General features: G+C 36.2%; 1 protein-coding gene across 3 annotated transcripts in view; it reads left to right on the top strand.

The window, feature by feature from the left end:
• Nucleotides 1-13,383, top strand: part of ZNF804B (zinc finger protein 804B) — a 206,427-nt gene extending 193,044 nt beyond the window's left edge. For 2 of the 3 annotated variants that reach the window (XM_072330027.1, XM_072330026.1), the window contains exons 3-4: nt 3,287-3,417; nt 5,826-13,383. In XM_072330027.1, coding sequence (XP_072186128.1) covers nt 3,287-3,417; nt 5,826-9,495 — 3,801 coding nt within the window. In that variant the 3' untranslated portion in view covers nt 9,496-13,383. Of the gene's footprint in view, nt 1-3,286; nt 3,422-5,825 lie in introns of all 3 variants that reach the window. The other variant, XM_072330029.1, reaches the window with a different exon arrangement.
• Nucleotides 13,384-14,180: the final 797 nt, after the last annotated feature.

The following is a 14,180-nucleotide window of genomic DNA, read 5'->3' as shown; positions in this document are numbered from 1 at the left end:
AAGGAAATGGCTAAGAAATCAGGAATGAGAGAACAAGTACAACTTCTTTATGCTTCTCAATGTATTCTCGCTGTTTAATGACCACATGCTCTTCAATTTTTTTTCTGTGTATCCCCTATCAAATTAAACACTTAGAAATGCAGATTATAAAATCCTTACCTTGTCAATGGTTTGTATTAAAGAACCAACCATCTTTCTTGACTGTCTTTTATATATGCCAAAGGTATATTATTAAAGCATAGTTCTTTACTGAACTTGTAGACATGAATACTATCCGTAGCGATGACAATACACCAACAGCACAGTCTTCCTGTGTCTATCAAAAGCTATTTGTCTGAGATAGTCACCATTAATGCCATCTGCATCCATTGAAAAGAAGGAGTCACTTTTACATCTCATTTTATCCCACTTGTTTTAGACAGGTGCTTTAAGATGAGGTGATTATGTCCCTAAAAGGGCTTATTTTTCTTCAGTAGCTGTTAGAAAAGCTGAGAAACTGCCACAGGCATCCAAATTTGATCGGATGAATGGCAGTGCATAAAAATTCTCCCATTCACATGGAGGAAGAGCAATCGGGGTCATAACTCTGGAAAGAAAGTAAACTCAGTACAGTTTCAGCCAGTGATGAGTATGTTACAGGTATACTGGCCACAATGAAGCAACAATTAAAAATAAATAAATAGGTAAATTAAGAATTTGCAGAAATTGCTGGAGTGTGGGTAGAGCATATGGTTAGCAATGCATCTAGCAAAGGTAGGTAGTGAAGATGGAACTCCATTGACAAATTTGAATCTGCTGATGAATCATACAGGAGATGAGGAGGAAAAAAACATATTCAGCAATTTTTGAGGGGGACTTAGATAGATGAGCCAACATGACTCAGACCCAATTATATAAGCAAGTCACTCTAAAAAACAGAGTATTACTTTGTGGTCTTTTAATATGCTGTGTGGGTTTTTATCAAAAAAAAAAAAAAAAAAAAAAAAAGTCTTACTTTTAGATATTGCAGTGTCCATATGCACATTTACATGAAAAACAGAGAAAGGAGTCTGAAACTGAAATATAATTCCATGGCAATGAAATTTGTAGCAGGTGAAGGACAGAACACACCGTTGCAATTAGATAAATCATATTTTATGACACGTGCCTGTATTTGGATGCCCGGTTAAGTACCTTATTACATGGAGAATGCAATTACCATGTAAAGCTATGTTAATTTGCAGGCACACCTGCTGAGCTTAGGGGCTGTCATTCAGATACCAGCTCAGTCACACGCTTTTGTTCACCACCTGTGAAAGATATTTGTGCGCCTGTAAGGAGTGTGGCACAGGTTATTAGAGAGGAAAACGGTGGCTTTTGCAGGTTCAGTGGGCAGTCCCATTGTCTGTCCAACATAATGACAAATTTCATTACAGTTCCTAACTGGAGCTCTGGCAGTGAAGCTCCTTTGTTCTGATGAGGGCATGTACAGGGAGAGACCCTTCTCTTCTCAGACTGCAGTTACTTTTGATTTCTTGGATTTCATCTCCAACTGATGAGTTCATAGCTATGCTTACCTATATTTTTTATATTCTTTTCTTCCTTGACACATGCTATACGCCATTAGAGAGAAAAAAATACCACTAGGACTTCTATTCTTAGCATTGGTGCATTTGCTTTGTTGATTATCATCCTAACTGTCAGAGAAGTGGAATGGCATTGCTTTGCAATACCCGCACTCCATAGTACTAGCTTTCACATTGTTCTGTTTCCTTGACAGGTAGTAACTGTTTCTGTTTTTCCTCATGAATGCTTTACGTGCGGTACAGAACAGCTCATGGTGACAGCTAAAACACAGCAAGCATCGCTAACGGACATTTCTTAAATGTATTTCTTTGCTCTATTTTTTCACATGAAAGATACTAATAAGGCTCAAGGCTCCTTGTATTGGTTATTTTTATTTATTTATTTATTTATTTCATGGAGATTAGAATCTTTACTCCTTAAATATCTTAACACTCGTGTAGATATGAAAGGTGACAGAAGGTGTGGATATCTTCTGGAAAGATTCTCTGATTTACTTTATAGCTTTGGCTTTAATATATTACTAAAACCAAATTTCTTTCTTTGATCAAATCTAATGTTGTCTCATGTTCTAATCTACTATAACATAAACTGGAGGCAATGCACTTGTGAGAACTCAGAGCTGTGTGAAAAGCAGAACAAGCTGCAAGTGGACAGGGAGGGGGAAAAGGAGAAAGATGTAAATGGTGGAGCAATCATTTTGTTCCAAGGACCATTGATCCAGCCTATCCAGATACTCCTGTGGGGCCTTGCTACTCCCAGGGGTTCACATCTCTATCCAGGTCCTCAAGGGTTCTAGCTGGGAGATGTGGCTGACTGCTCAAGAGCTCACTTCTGACATTCAGCCTCCCTTCCCTGAGCACCACAGTATTGGAGGTATGAGTGGAGCAAGGAATTTCTGCTATAGAGCATTGAAACATGGACCTTAACAGGAACTGCATGTTCCAGGGTTATAAGATCATGAACAACTCAATGAGTCCTGGAGAGCACAGTGAACTCAAAGACAAGATAGCACCACTTTTCTCAAGAGGATATTTTTGACACTTCACTTTCTGTTTTGTGTCTTCTTTACTTGTTCCATCAGCACCAGGAAACCATGTAATAAAGAAATACATGCAAATAATCTTTCTTTCATCTGGTTTATAGATGTACGAGATGATTCAGAAAAATTCTGAATATAACCATAAAAGAGCTTTATGATGAAATCTTTCAGAGAGTAGTTCTTTCCTTTGGGTAACAAATGTCATTAAAAGCTGCAAAACCAGTGCAGAGACACACACACCCATATGTGCACAAGTCTAGAGATGTATACATTCTATTATACTCAAAAGCTCATCTTTGTTCCAGTATATGGATTAAATTCCACTGACTGGATTTGATTGAAAACTTCTAAATGAATTAAATGCTGGTTTTATGTATGTATTTGTATGCAACAGAAGATGTGTGCATGCATGAGACAAAATGTATTTCAGTATTAAAATCTGTATCAACAAAGTATTTCTTTATATAAGGTTATAAATGAGATGAGTAGTGATGGCCCAAACATAATCATTTTGTTAAGCCAAAATAACATTATTTTCAATCTCTTCTTAGGATGATAACATTTTAAGGATATTCCTACTGTCCATTTGTATACTAACTTCACCAAAAGCAAGCTGAGTAAGAGGTAATTCACTCACTGTTCACGTATTTAATCCCTTCCCTTTTTGCTCTTTTCAAACAGAGATTGAAAGATTTAAAACAAAGGGAATTTGCTCGAAATGTGGCTTCAAAGTCATGGAAAGATGAAAAGAAACAGGAAAAAGCACTCAAGCGGCTCCACCAGCTCGCAGAGTTACGGAAACAGTCAGGATGGCAAGTATTTAAAATTTATACTACATTTTAATATCCACTTTCCTCAATCCCAGAAGAAATCTTCAAATTTTTACTCCTTTACTCTCTAATGGACAAGCAATGCATTTATTGCAACCTGTTTTCAGCTGTCCCCAACTCCTAATGTTCCACAAACCATAAAATTGAAAGTCCCTGAATTAGTTACTTGCAATTTGAGGGCTTGTGTTTCACCCTCCTGTAATCAGTTAATCTAATCTCTTCTGAACTGAGTGGTTTGAAGATGATTTTATATCACCATTTTATTTTATTAAAACTGACCTAAGTAGATAAGTATTACTGTCTTATCATTTTATAGTAAGTTAACATGAGAGGAAAAACACTTTTTAGCAAATATGTGCCTAGTCTGTGAATCATTTTCATTACTTGCTGTATATTGAGAATATTATCACTGTTTTTTCTGTAGACTCATGGAACTATCATCATACAAATGAAAAACAAGCAATTAACTTAGTTAATTAACCCAGTAGTGTTAGTTCTATTGATGAATACCATGATACAGCATGAAGTTTACACTAATAAAGCTTCACATTTGAGAAATCTTCTTTGTTTAATGATACTGAATGCTTCAGTAGAGTAGATTTCTACCAGACCAATTACTTACATTAATCTATATCCATAATGGGTTAAGTAGATAATTAAACTAGCATTCTTTTAAATTCATATCAAGCTTACAGTACCTTAGAAATAATAAAATTCAGTGTTTATTATACACTCATTTTGGCCAATGTAATTGCTTTTGAAATTTCAGCTGAAATATAACAGTTTATTGCTAATGCATCACTTTTATGGTTGCAACTCCATTTTCATACAAGTCTATGGAAAGAAAAGTAGCAGCCTGAGGGAAGTTGCCTTTATGTCTGTTTATCTGAAGATGTAGTTTCAGATAGACTGATAAGGTCAGTAGTAATAGGAAGGTCTAAATGAAACAGGAGGGGAACCAGGTCTGCTTATAGAAAAAACTAGGAGTCTAAAACTGATTACAGAGAGCCTGGAAAGACAGTGTTTGTTCTTCCTATTGGCAATGATAGATGGGCCGGGGACAGCCAAGACATGATCTTGGATGAATGGTCACACACCTGGTTGTTCAGACAAGAGAGAAGTCAGTCTTCCCAAGAAATCTGCACATGCAAACAACTGTTATTGTCCCCAGGTAATGTGCCTCACATTCCAACAGAGTTCCTTAAAACATGCTAATAAAATTTGACAACAAAATTACTGTTAATCTGGTGCACATAAAATTTGAAAAAATTCCTTTACTTTGCTATTCCAAGGGGACATTGCAAAGGATCTCTTTATTAACTTTGTACGAGACAGAATTTCTTCTTGATCTACAAATGGAGATGGATTTGTATTCCCTGATGCTAAATTTGTGGCAAATGCAAATTTATTTTCAGAAACGCATGCATAATCTCATATTCTGAGGTGAACCTACCCCAGGGAGTCTTTATGTTACTCCCACTGCTGGAGATCAATGCTTTTTTACAGCATATCTAAAACATGCCAGACTATTTATAACTTCTATGGAGATCTGGAAATTGCAACTTACTCAAATTTGATTAAAATATTTCATATTTTTTAATCACCTTGTTTACTGATGCTGGTTCCATTTTTTTAACCTTTTTTTTTTTTTTTCATGAAAGTATATTGTAGTATTGCTTTGAGAGCACATGTAGATAATGTAACTAATGAAATGCATGTTTAAATAATAAAAGCACAATAAACATTCATCTGATGGCTGTATACATCTCTAATGGAAAAACAAACAAACAAAAAAACACGCACATACACACAAAACAGAAGTTACTCCAATAATTCAATTCAGCTAGTCATCTATTAAAATAAATCAACAATTGCTTTTTAAACCATGTTTTTTAAGCTTTCTTAGAATAGGTTGTTTTATTTTTTATTAAAGTACAAGAAAAGTAAACCACAAATTTAACATCTGAGTTTTTGAGGAAGAAGGAAAAATAATTGAAAGAGAGTAGGGGAGGAGAAAATATGACAAAGTCAAACGGTAGTGATGAGAGTGCTGAAGTTTCCATTAATACTGATGAACTCCACCTTTTGACCTTTCCCCCACCAATGTTTGGAGATAGTATTACTATTGCCTTGAACATTTCACAAAATCATCTATTGTGAAATAATATAACGGTAAAATAAAATTTGCTCATTGAAAAGAAATACATATGCAGACACACAAATCAAGCAGGATATTGTCTTCTCTGTTAAAGAGAGATTCTGCAGATGTTATGAGTGGAAGTGCCTACAAGTAACACTATTCCTTACCAGACAGGTACTGTCAAGTGTGAGTTCTGTTTTAGTTTAGTTACTTAATTAATTCAACCATGTTTTAATTTGTTTTCTTACAGTATTGCTGGAAGTGGACCAACACTTAAAACCCCCAGATTAGTTGTGGAAAAGCAGCAATCACCAGATGCATTCTTCCTCTACAAAGGTGGCAAGGTCACAACCAAATCTCAAAGCACCACCACAAGTACAGGACAAAGTTTCTCCAGCAGCATACTGGAAAAACAGCAGCTTATAAGCAGGCACCAGTCATCTACTGAAAGACTTCATGTGCTTGGAAATCAAGTTTCACAAGTGTTCCCAAACAGTTCCAGTGCTTCTCAAAGAGCAGGAGTGTCTTTCTCATTCTCTAAAAAAGTCCCTTTGAAGCTTGAATCCTCAGCATCAGTCTTCAGTGAGAATTCTGAAGAAGGAAATGATTATAGTGAATCCCCAAACCATAAAACAAAGCAAAATCTTGAGAGTTTTCGTTCTGGTGTACATTTGGAAGAGGATGTAAAAGCAAGTCTAGATAAAGGGCCACCAATTCCACAAGACCAAACCAATTTGGATAACAGTGCATCAAATCATGGAGCTATGAAACCTAAAATGTTGAAAGGAAATGATAAATGTAGTGTTAGAGAAACAGAAGAAAAAGTTAGTGCTCATCCTTCACTTTCCAAAGTCAAAATGCAGTTCTCAAATTTGGATTTTTCAGGTTCAGTAATAGAAACAGAACAAGAGAGCAAACTGAATGTGTCTGAGCAATTGTTGGAAACTCTCATTTCACCTTCACACCAAGCTCACAGCATCTGTATACAGTCAGAAACCTACAAGCACAGTAACGCACACCTCTCTGAGCTCCCCCAACAGCCAGCACCTGAGCTGACATGTGCAAGCAACATTAATGACTGTCCTAGGGTGGTAAAGGGAGAAACGTCTTTAGAGGCTTCAGAAATCAAAAATAGGAATATGGAAAATCTTCCAAGGGAGGCAGTGGTTAAAGAGGCTCAGCCCCAGGCACTGCCTTTCCTCCATGTAGTGAGTAAGGATGGCAGCACTGCTCTGCAGTGGCCAACAGAATTACTTTTGTTTACAAAAACTGAGCCCTGTATTTCATATGGCTGTAATCCACTGTATTTTGACTTCAGACTCTCTTTAAATCACAGAGATGGTAAACAGCATGAAACAAGCAAAGAAGGCTGTAAAGAGCACTCTACAAATAAGACTATGGATGAAAATGAAGCCTCAGGTTTAATAAAACACAAGCAAACGTCAAATGAACAAGATAATCAGTTATTGAAACCAAAGAAGATGAAAGATTCCCTAAATCCAAGAAAGGCCAAACAAAAAGCCAAGTCAGACATAGGGAAAGAGATGAACAAAAATGGTCAAAAATACATTTCAGATTATTTGAATGAAAATATACCCAAAGTGCCTGCTTACCTTGATGTCTCACAAAAAGATTCTATGGCAGAAAAAGGTCTTCACAGAACAACACTGAAAAGATCTTTAAGGCATCATTTCCATAGCTGTGAAAGAAAAAAACAGAACATAAGAAATGAAAGCATTTCATTCTCTGCTTTTATGGCCAGGATTAAAAAGTCTAAAACTGAACAGTGTGATTTAATTTATTCTGAGGAAAAACATGAAACCCAAAATGGCTGCAGATCCATTCAGAATTTTGCCAGCTGCAGCAGTGATATAAGTGACAGTGGAAAGGATTCTGGTGGAAGTTTCCTTAGTTGCAAATCTGGTTTGAATAGCAGGCATTCAGAAAATGAAGGATATGAAAATTACGCAAGATGTTGGAGATTCCCATCTCCTCAAAAATCCTCCTTTGACAGACTTTCCAGCTATTCTGATACTTCGGTTAGCAGCACAAGTAGCTACATGAGCAGTTCCTCCAGTCCCACATTGAACAATCACAGCAGAAATCATTCGCTTTTTTGTTGCAAAAGGAAAACCAAGACAGCTGAAAGGCACAAATGTAAACACAGAAAGCACAACAGTATTTTCACTTCTGATGATGCAGATAAGGATTATCTTTGCCATACTAGAAGTCACAGAAGTAGAAACTGCACACAGAGGGGCACAATTAAATATCAAAAGTGTTCAAGACATAAAGTTTTACAGCACAGAGATGGTTCTAAACACAGCAGATGTAGACACCGCCATTTTGGCAAAGTGCACAGTAGAAGCTACAATGACCCCAAAAGTTCTTCCACCACAGATTCAAGAAGCAGTGAACGATCATCTTGCAGCAGAATATCAAGAGAAAGCAGTGCAGGGTCTTTCTCAAACGAATATGACAACTATGCGAACAAAACAAGAGAGGACACATGTAGAGATTCTAACATCAACACAGGAAAAGCTGAAATTGTGAGTAACGAATCTCTGAATGTAGACAGCCAGTCAAAAGCCTTTGCAACCTGCTCTTCAGAAACCTCAACAAAAGATGTATGTGGAAGAAGAAAGTCTCTGACAGCAAAGTTACTGTTAGAAAGGGTGCAGTCCAAGAAAATCCAGGAACAAGCACACGATTCAGAGAGATTTGCAAACACGTTTGGTAGAGAAATGAAGGATCTGTCACAAAGTCACTTTGCACTTCAGTTTTCGTCATCAGTAGATGACACAGCAATGTTACCTTTGCCAGAGAAACTGCTAAGCATTGGTAAAAATGACATAGGGCAAAGTGGAAGTTTGTTGGAAATTAATGTGAAAAAAACCAAATGTGACGATTCAGAGATAACCCATGTTGCTCTTTCAACAGGTACTGATTATGATCATTGTCTTTTTAAAGACATTGTTCAGATAGGAACAAGCTATCAGAACCCAAGCATAAAAAGGAACACAGCAATAAAGGAACAATCCAATCTCTTCATTAATGAAGTACAACCCTTTATACAGAGCTGTGACCCAGTACCAAATGATTTCCCTGGTGCTTTTCCCTCTAAAAGATATTCTGTTGTTGCTAATTCAACAGAAACCAAAGAAGAACTACATGATGTAAACATGGACTCAAACCGGGCAGAAGGAAGTTTAGACTCTCTTTGTGATAATGCTATGCAGAAGTACAATGACACAGTAGACAACCTGGAAGTGTACAGTAAATCCATCTCCCCTCCTTTAATGCAGCAGCCTATAATGTTCTCACCAGAGGAAGTAGACAAATACAGGTTGCTGCAGCTGCAAGCCCAGCAGCATATGCAGAAACAACTCCTGGCAAAACACCTGCAAGTTTTGCCTGCCCCAGGACCAGCTGCCTTCTCTGCAACACCAGCAGTTCCTGCCATCCCTGTTCAGCAGCATGCAACAGTCACCACCATACACCATACACTGCTGCAACGTTTTGCTGTCTCAGCATCTGTACACCCCCATGGCAGCCATCTCTCCCTGGCACACCTCCATCCCCTCTCTCAGGCACATTTTGCCCCTATATCACTTTCCCCCTTAGCACCAGCCCTCATTCCCACCCACCCTGCTCTGCTGACAGGACACCCACTGCACTTGGTCTCCACCACCCCTATTCACCCTTCCCCACTGAATTTCTCTCTACTGCCACATACTGCATATATCCCAGCCTTATTTGCACCACACCTGAATGCAGCCACACCTCCTGCTATACATCCAAATGCCATAGTTCATCCATTATTCCAGGGGCAAGATCCTCATCATCATTCTTGCTCTAGCCAGACTCAACAGTTACCTACAATAAAAGAAGTTTTTGGTGTTTCTAGCTATTTAAACTAGCCCTAATGATTACACCTTGGCTCCAGGAAAAAAAATAAAAATAAATAAAAGAATAAATTAAAAAATTCAGTGTTTAATCACATACCTGAGGAAAAAAAAAAATAAATACATTTTTGCTGAGAGCTCAATGGTAAATTTGAAGTCCAAATTCTGACTGACAGCATATGAATGTTGATTTGGTTCTCATATCACAGCATAAAAGCAGTTTTGAAGTCTTGTGATACTGTCACAAGAAGGATGGGGTCTGCTAATGTCATCCTGCAGGAGGTTTAGAAAGAACGTTCTGAACTGAAGTCTGTGGCTGTAAGTAGGAGGAGGACTACAGCACGTAGGCACAAAAGGACCAAGAATGTCAGCAATGTCAAGTGATTTAAAATAACATAATTTAAAACAGTGCAATATTGACACACCTCATGAGAATGTAAATGTGACAGTGTAATACTTGGTCTGTTTAAGGTATTTCAGAATAAGCCAAAGAGAAAACATGTGGGACCACAAATACCTGGTTCTGTCTCCTAGCCAAGACAAGTTTGAGAGCCTCAACAGCGGTGGGTGATAAGTTGATACTGGAAGATTATCTTGGTACCACCTAAATGGTACATTAATGATTTTATCACAGGTATGTTGCTTTAACAGTGTAAAGGGACTGCAGTCTAGCCAAAAGTACATGATAAAAATACTCCCTTAGTGTAGAAGGCTCTTTGCTGGCACAAGCAGATTGCTACTTTTGTCCCCCAGACATGCATACAAGAAGGCAGCAGAAGTGAAGTGATGAAGCCAAGTTTTTTGACATTGCCTGCTGTGACTTTAGCATAAGATAAGTCAGGGGTGAGGTGCAACACCCCAAAGTTCCAATGCAGCTAGTGTTGGCCTTGAACCTTGGAGGTTCCTGGCCAGCACCATAGTATATCTTTCTTGCCAAGCATAGCTCTGACATGTGGAAGAATCTTGCCTAAAGAATAAACAAATAAACAACAACAACAACAAAAAGTTTCATCTCTATTAACTGATCATATAATATCATTTTGAAATTCATAAAAATACAGAAGTATAATTTTGAGAATAAAGTGTCTCTTCAGGTTAAGTCTCATGGCCAACTATGCTGTGGTTCTCATCATTGCAAGTCATACTGAATCTAAACAAACATGCCAAGTTTCTAGCATGATTTCCCAAGGACTGGACTAACAAATAGAAGCCCTGAATCTCTAATATAAGAATGTGTTTACCTAACCGTAAGGGTTAAGTGTGATTGAAATCTCAAGGAATAATTGCATGTCTGGAAATAGGTGAGGGCTTCAGGATTATTTGGATGGAACACTTTGAAAAAATTTAAGTTTCTAACTCAACATGGGACATTTAGCAAGAAACTGTGATCACAATTATGGTTAGACTGAAGATCCGTCTCCCAGTATAACTGGAGAGTTAAGACTCTGACAAAAAATACTTATTTATTTGGATTTGAAATATTGGAAATAATGTCCATTCCTTTGCAATGATGTAGCGCACAGTTGCTGATGTCTATTTTACAGGTGATATAAAGCACATTGAAAACTTCTTGGTGAGCTACCTAAAGAAGCTGAGAAGTCTAATTGAAATTAGGCTGAATATTTAAAATACAACTTCAGACCAATATTCTAACTTAATTTTAGTCAAACTAGGTTGATCTGAAATAAAATGGAAGTGTTTTAATTTCTAAAAACAACTCTTTCAGCTTGAACTACTATTATGCCAAACATTTCAAACGTATTTACAAGTACCAACTGCTTGCTTTGCAGTCGACTTTTAAAGTTAAAGGTTCCTTCATTGGTTACTTAATATTCTAGCCATCAAATAAAAATTGTTAGGAAAAAAACCCTCTGGAGACCAAGTAGAAGTAAAACTTTTTGTTATGAAAAATAGATGCTGAAGAAACCAACGTCCTCAAATGCCTTTTGATTGCATTCCCAGTTGATTTATTCATTTCATTAACAAAATGGGCTCATGATATTTCTTGAGTTACCTCTCTTCATTGTTTAATTTTCCTATTTTATTTGCAGGGTTCTTTTTCAACTGAAATTATTACTTCAGATGTTAGGATGTCAGAAACTACTTTTGAAAATATACTAAAAAATAAATGTTTCCATAGTTTTAAAATCCCACCTTTTATTTTTGGCTGAAAATATTCCCCAAATTACATTTGAATATACATACAATTTCTGTACTTCCAAAGTATCATTTTCTGAAAAACAATCTTATTCCATCAAATACAATTTATTGACTCTGAACATGACTACTCAATTCCTCAGGCTGAATTCCCTCTCTAGTGGTTCACTTGAAGTTATATCTCTGTAGAAACACTTTGAATTGTACATTTAAAAGGAGTAGGTCAACCTGTGCTCTGAGGCTGATTGAACTGAACAGCCCCTATCACAGTTTCAGGGCTAATATCAACCTATAATATGCTTTTCCAGCCCTACATTTTATTTTATTTTTTTTAATTTGCAGGCACAAATCCAATCCCATTCAAGATGAACCAACTGCTCTTATTGTCTGTACTAGTTCACTTGAATCCTAAGTGGATAACATTGAGAGAAAAAAGTAGAAAGGAAAAAAGACAAATCCCATCTTACACATACATGCTTATTTTTCATCACTCTTTCTTACACGCAAAATTACTACTGCAGAAATTGCTATGGCAAGAAACCTCATCAATTGGAACTTAACAGAATCCTACTTAGTGGACCATTTATGTGAAGCAAATACATTACTCTTACTGTATGCACAATAAAATGGGAACCAAATCATAAGATGTCCATACATCATTGTATGTACCAACAAGGATGATCTGACAAGGCGAATGAAGAGACAATAAAAATTTAATTTAATTCTTGAAGCAATGGGGATTATCATTTTGATAGAAGTAGATGGAAAAAATCTGAGAGATTAAGAAGTGACAGAAACAGCACAATAGCAAAAGAGCAATCACTGACTACCAACAGAGGGAATGACCAATATAGTTCTTAGTACACAAAAGAGATTTTCTTGGAGAAATGTAATAAAAACATCAGCACAGCTGAGATGATGTATTTGCTGCCATATTTATTTTTCATCAGTAGTGTACTTTATATATGTATCATTATTATTAAAAGCATAATTGATCTTTATGGTTGGAGCCATGCTTCAGTTCTGATTTTATTTATACTATAAGTTACAGTATTCTGGTGGCAGGTACATATAAATTTTGAGTTAATAACCTCTTTTAGCTCAATGGTATATTCTTCTAGCACAATACAAGGAAATAGGTCACCCACACTAAAATTCTTATAACAAAAGCTTTTGGAGTTCCATGAGGATGAAAGTTCTTAATTTTCATTTTTTTTTATTTGGTAACTGAGGCACTTCTGGAATACATTTAACATATTTGTTGTTCAAATTTGCATAAAAATGCCTTTGACCACATTGATTTTAAAACTGTTAAGTTTGTATTTAAAACTGGATAATACTCTGGCTAGTATAATATGTAAACTAGTAATTTTGTTTTGTATTATCTGTATAAAGTGTTTTATATTATACAGTAGCTAAGTTAATTGCACTATTGTACATGCAATGCGGCTTTTTTTTTAGGTTATTCAAGGAATTCCTGGGAATGTAGTTTAATGCAATAATTTATTTTATTTTTTTTCCAATAAAAAGGCTTACTGGTATAAAGAGTGTCAGTCATGTATTTTTAATGTAAAGCATACCAAAAGGCAGCAACATAATAAAATGCAGAATGATGCAAACATATTCTGTATTTTAATCTGAGATTTGAAATGCATTTAATTCATCCGTGAAATTTCTTAGAATGTTTCCTAAAGATTTTAGTATGTGTTACAAGTGGGTTGTTTAAATTGAACTGAAAATAAATATTCCTTTAAAAAATTATTACATGTGTTGCTTGCAAGTACTTTTAATTGACCAACATCTTCCTGGATACTTTTTTCGCTAATCAGTTTATTTAGAATTACATTCATAACTCATTTGTCAGGTTCCTCAGATAATCTGTTTGAGCTATAATTCCCATTGCTCATACAGAATATCCTTTAGCAAAGAAGCTAAAATAAGATCCAAAAATCGACTATATTTTAACTCATTTTTTGAGCATTCTTCAAAATTTACCTTTGTTAGGATAACTATCTTCCATCCATGTTATCTATTTTACCTTGTATTTTTCCAGTTTGCTTTTTGAATACTTTTCTTCTATCTTTCATTTATATTGTAAGCTTTCTGATGAAAGACCTCAGATTTTCTCATATGTTTACAGAGTTTTAGGGTCCCCAGCTACTGTTGTTTTACTAGTAATAATTCTAAGACTTGATATAGCCGTGAGTATATAGTTTTGGAAGTTTCATGTCTCCAGGCGAGCATAAAGACTGAGGCAATGGAAAAACATGAGTATCTCATGGGTACATGCAGTAGATAAAGCTCTGTCTTTTGAGATAAGGCGTGGCAGGTGCCATATTCCTTCAGGTCTATACATACAGCCAGAAATAACTTGGCCAGTCTCTGGGACAAACTCAGACTATGATGTGGAGCCATCTCATGACTCAGGCATTCAAGAAAAATCTTGAAATCACTGTAATCAACAGAAACATAATCAACGCTTGTACATAAAATGTATCCAATTCAACTGAGATTCTTCATCAAATCTAGATTTCCAGTTGACA

This window comes from Excalfactoria chinensis, chromosome 2 (genome assembly GCF_039878825.1).
Source record: "Excalfactoria chinensis isolate bCotChi1 chromosome 2, bCotChi1.hap2, whole genome shotgun sequence".
Lineage (NCBI taxonomy): Eukaryota > Metazoa > Chordata > Aves > Galliformes > Phasianidae > Excalfactoria > Excalfactoria chinensis.
This window is presented reverse-complemented; position numbering and strand designations above follow the sequence as displayed.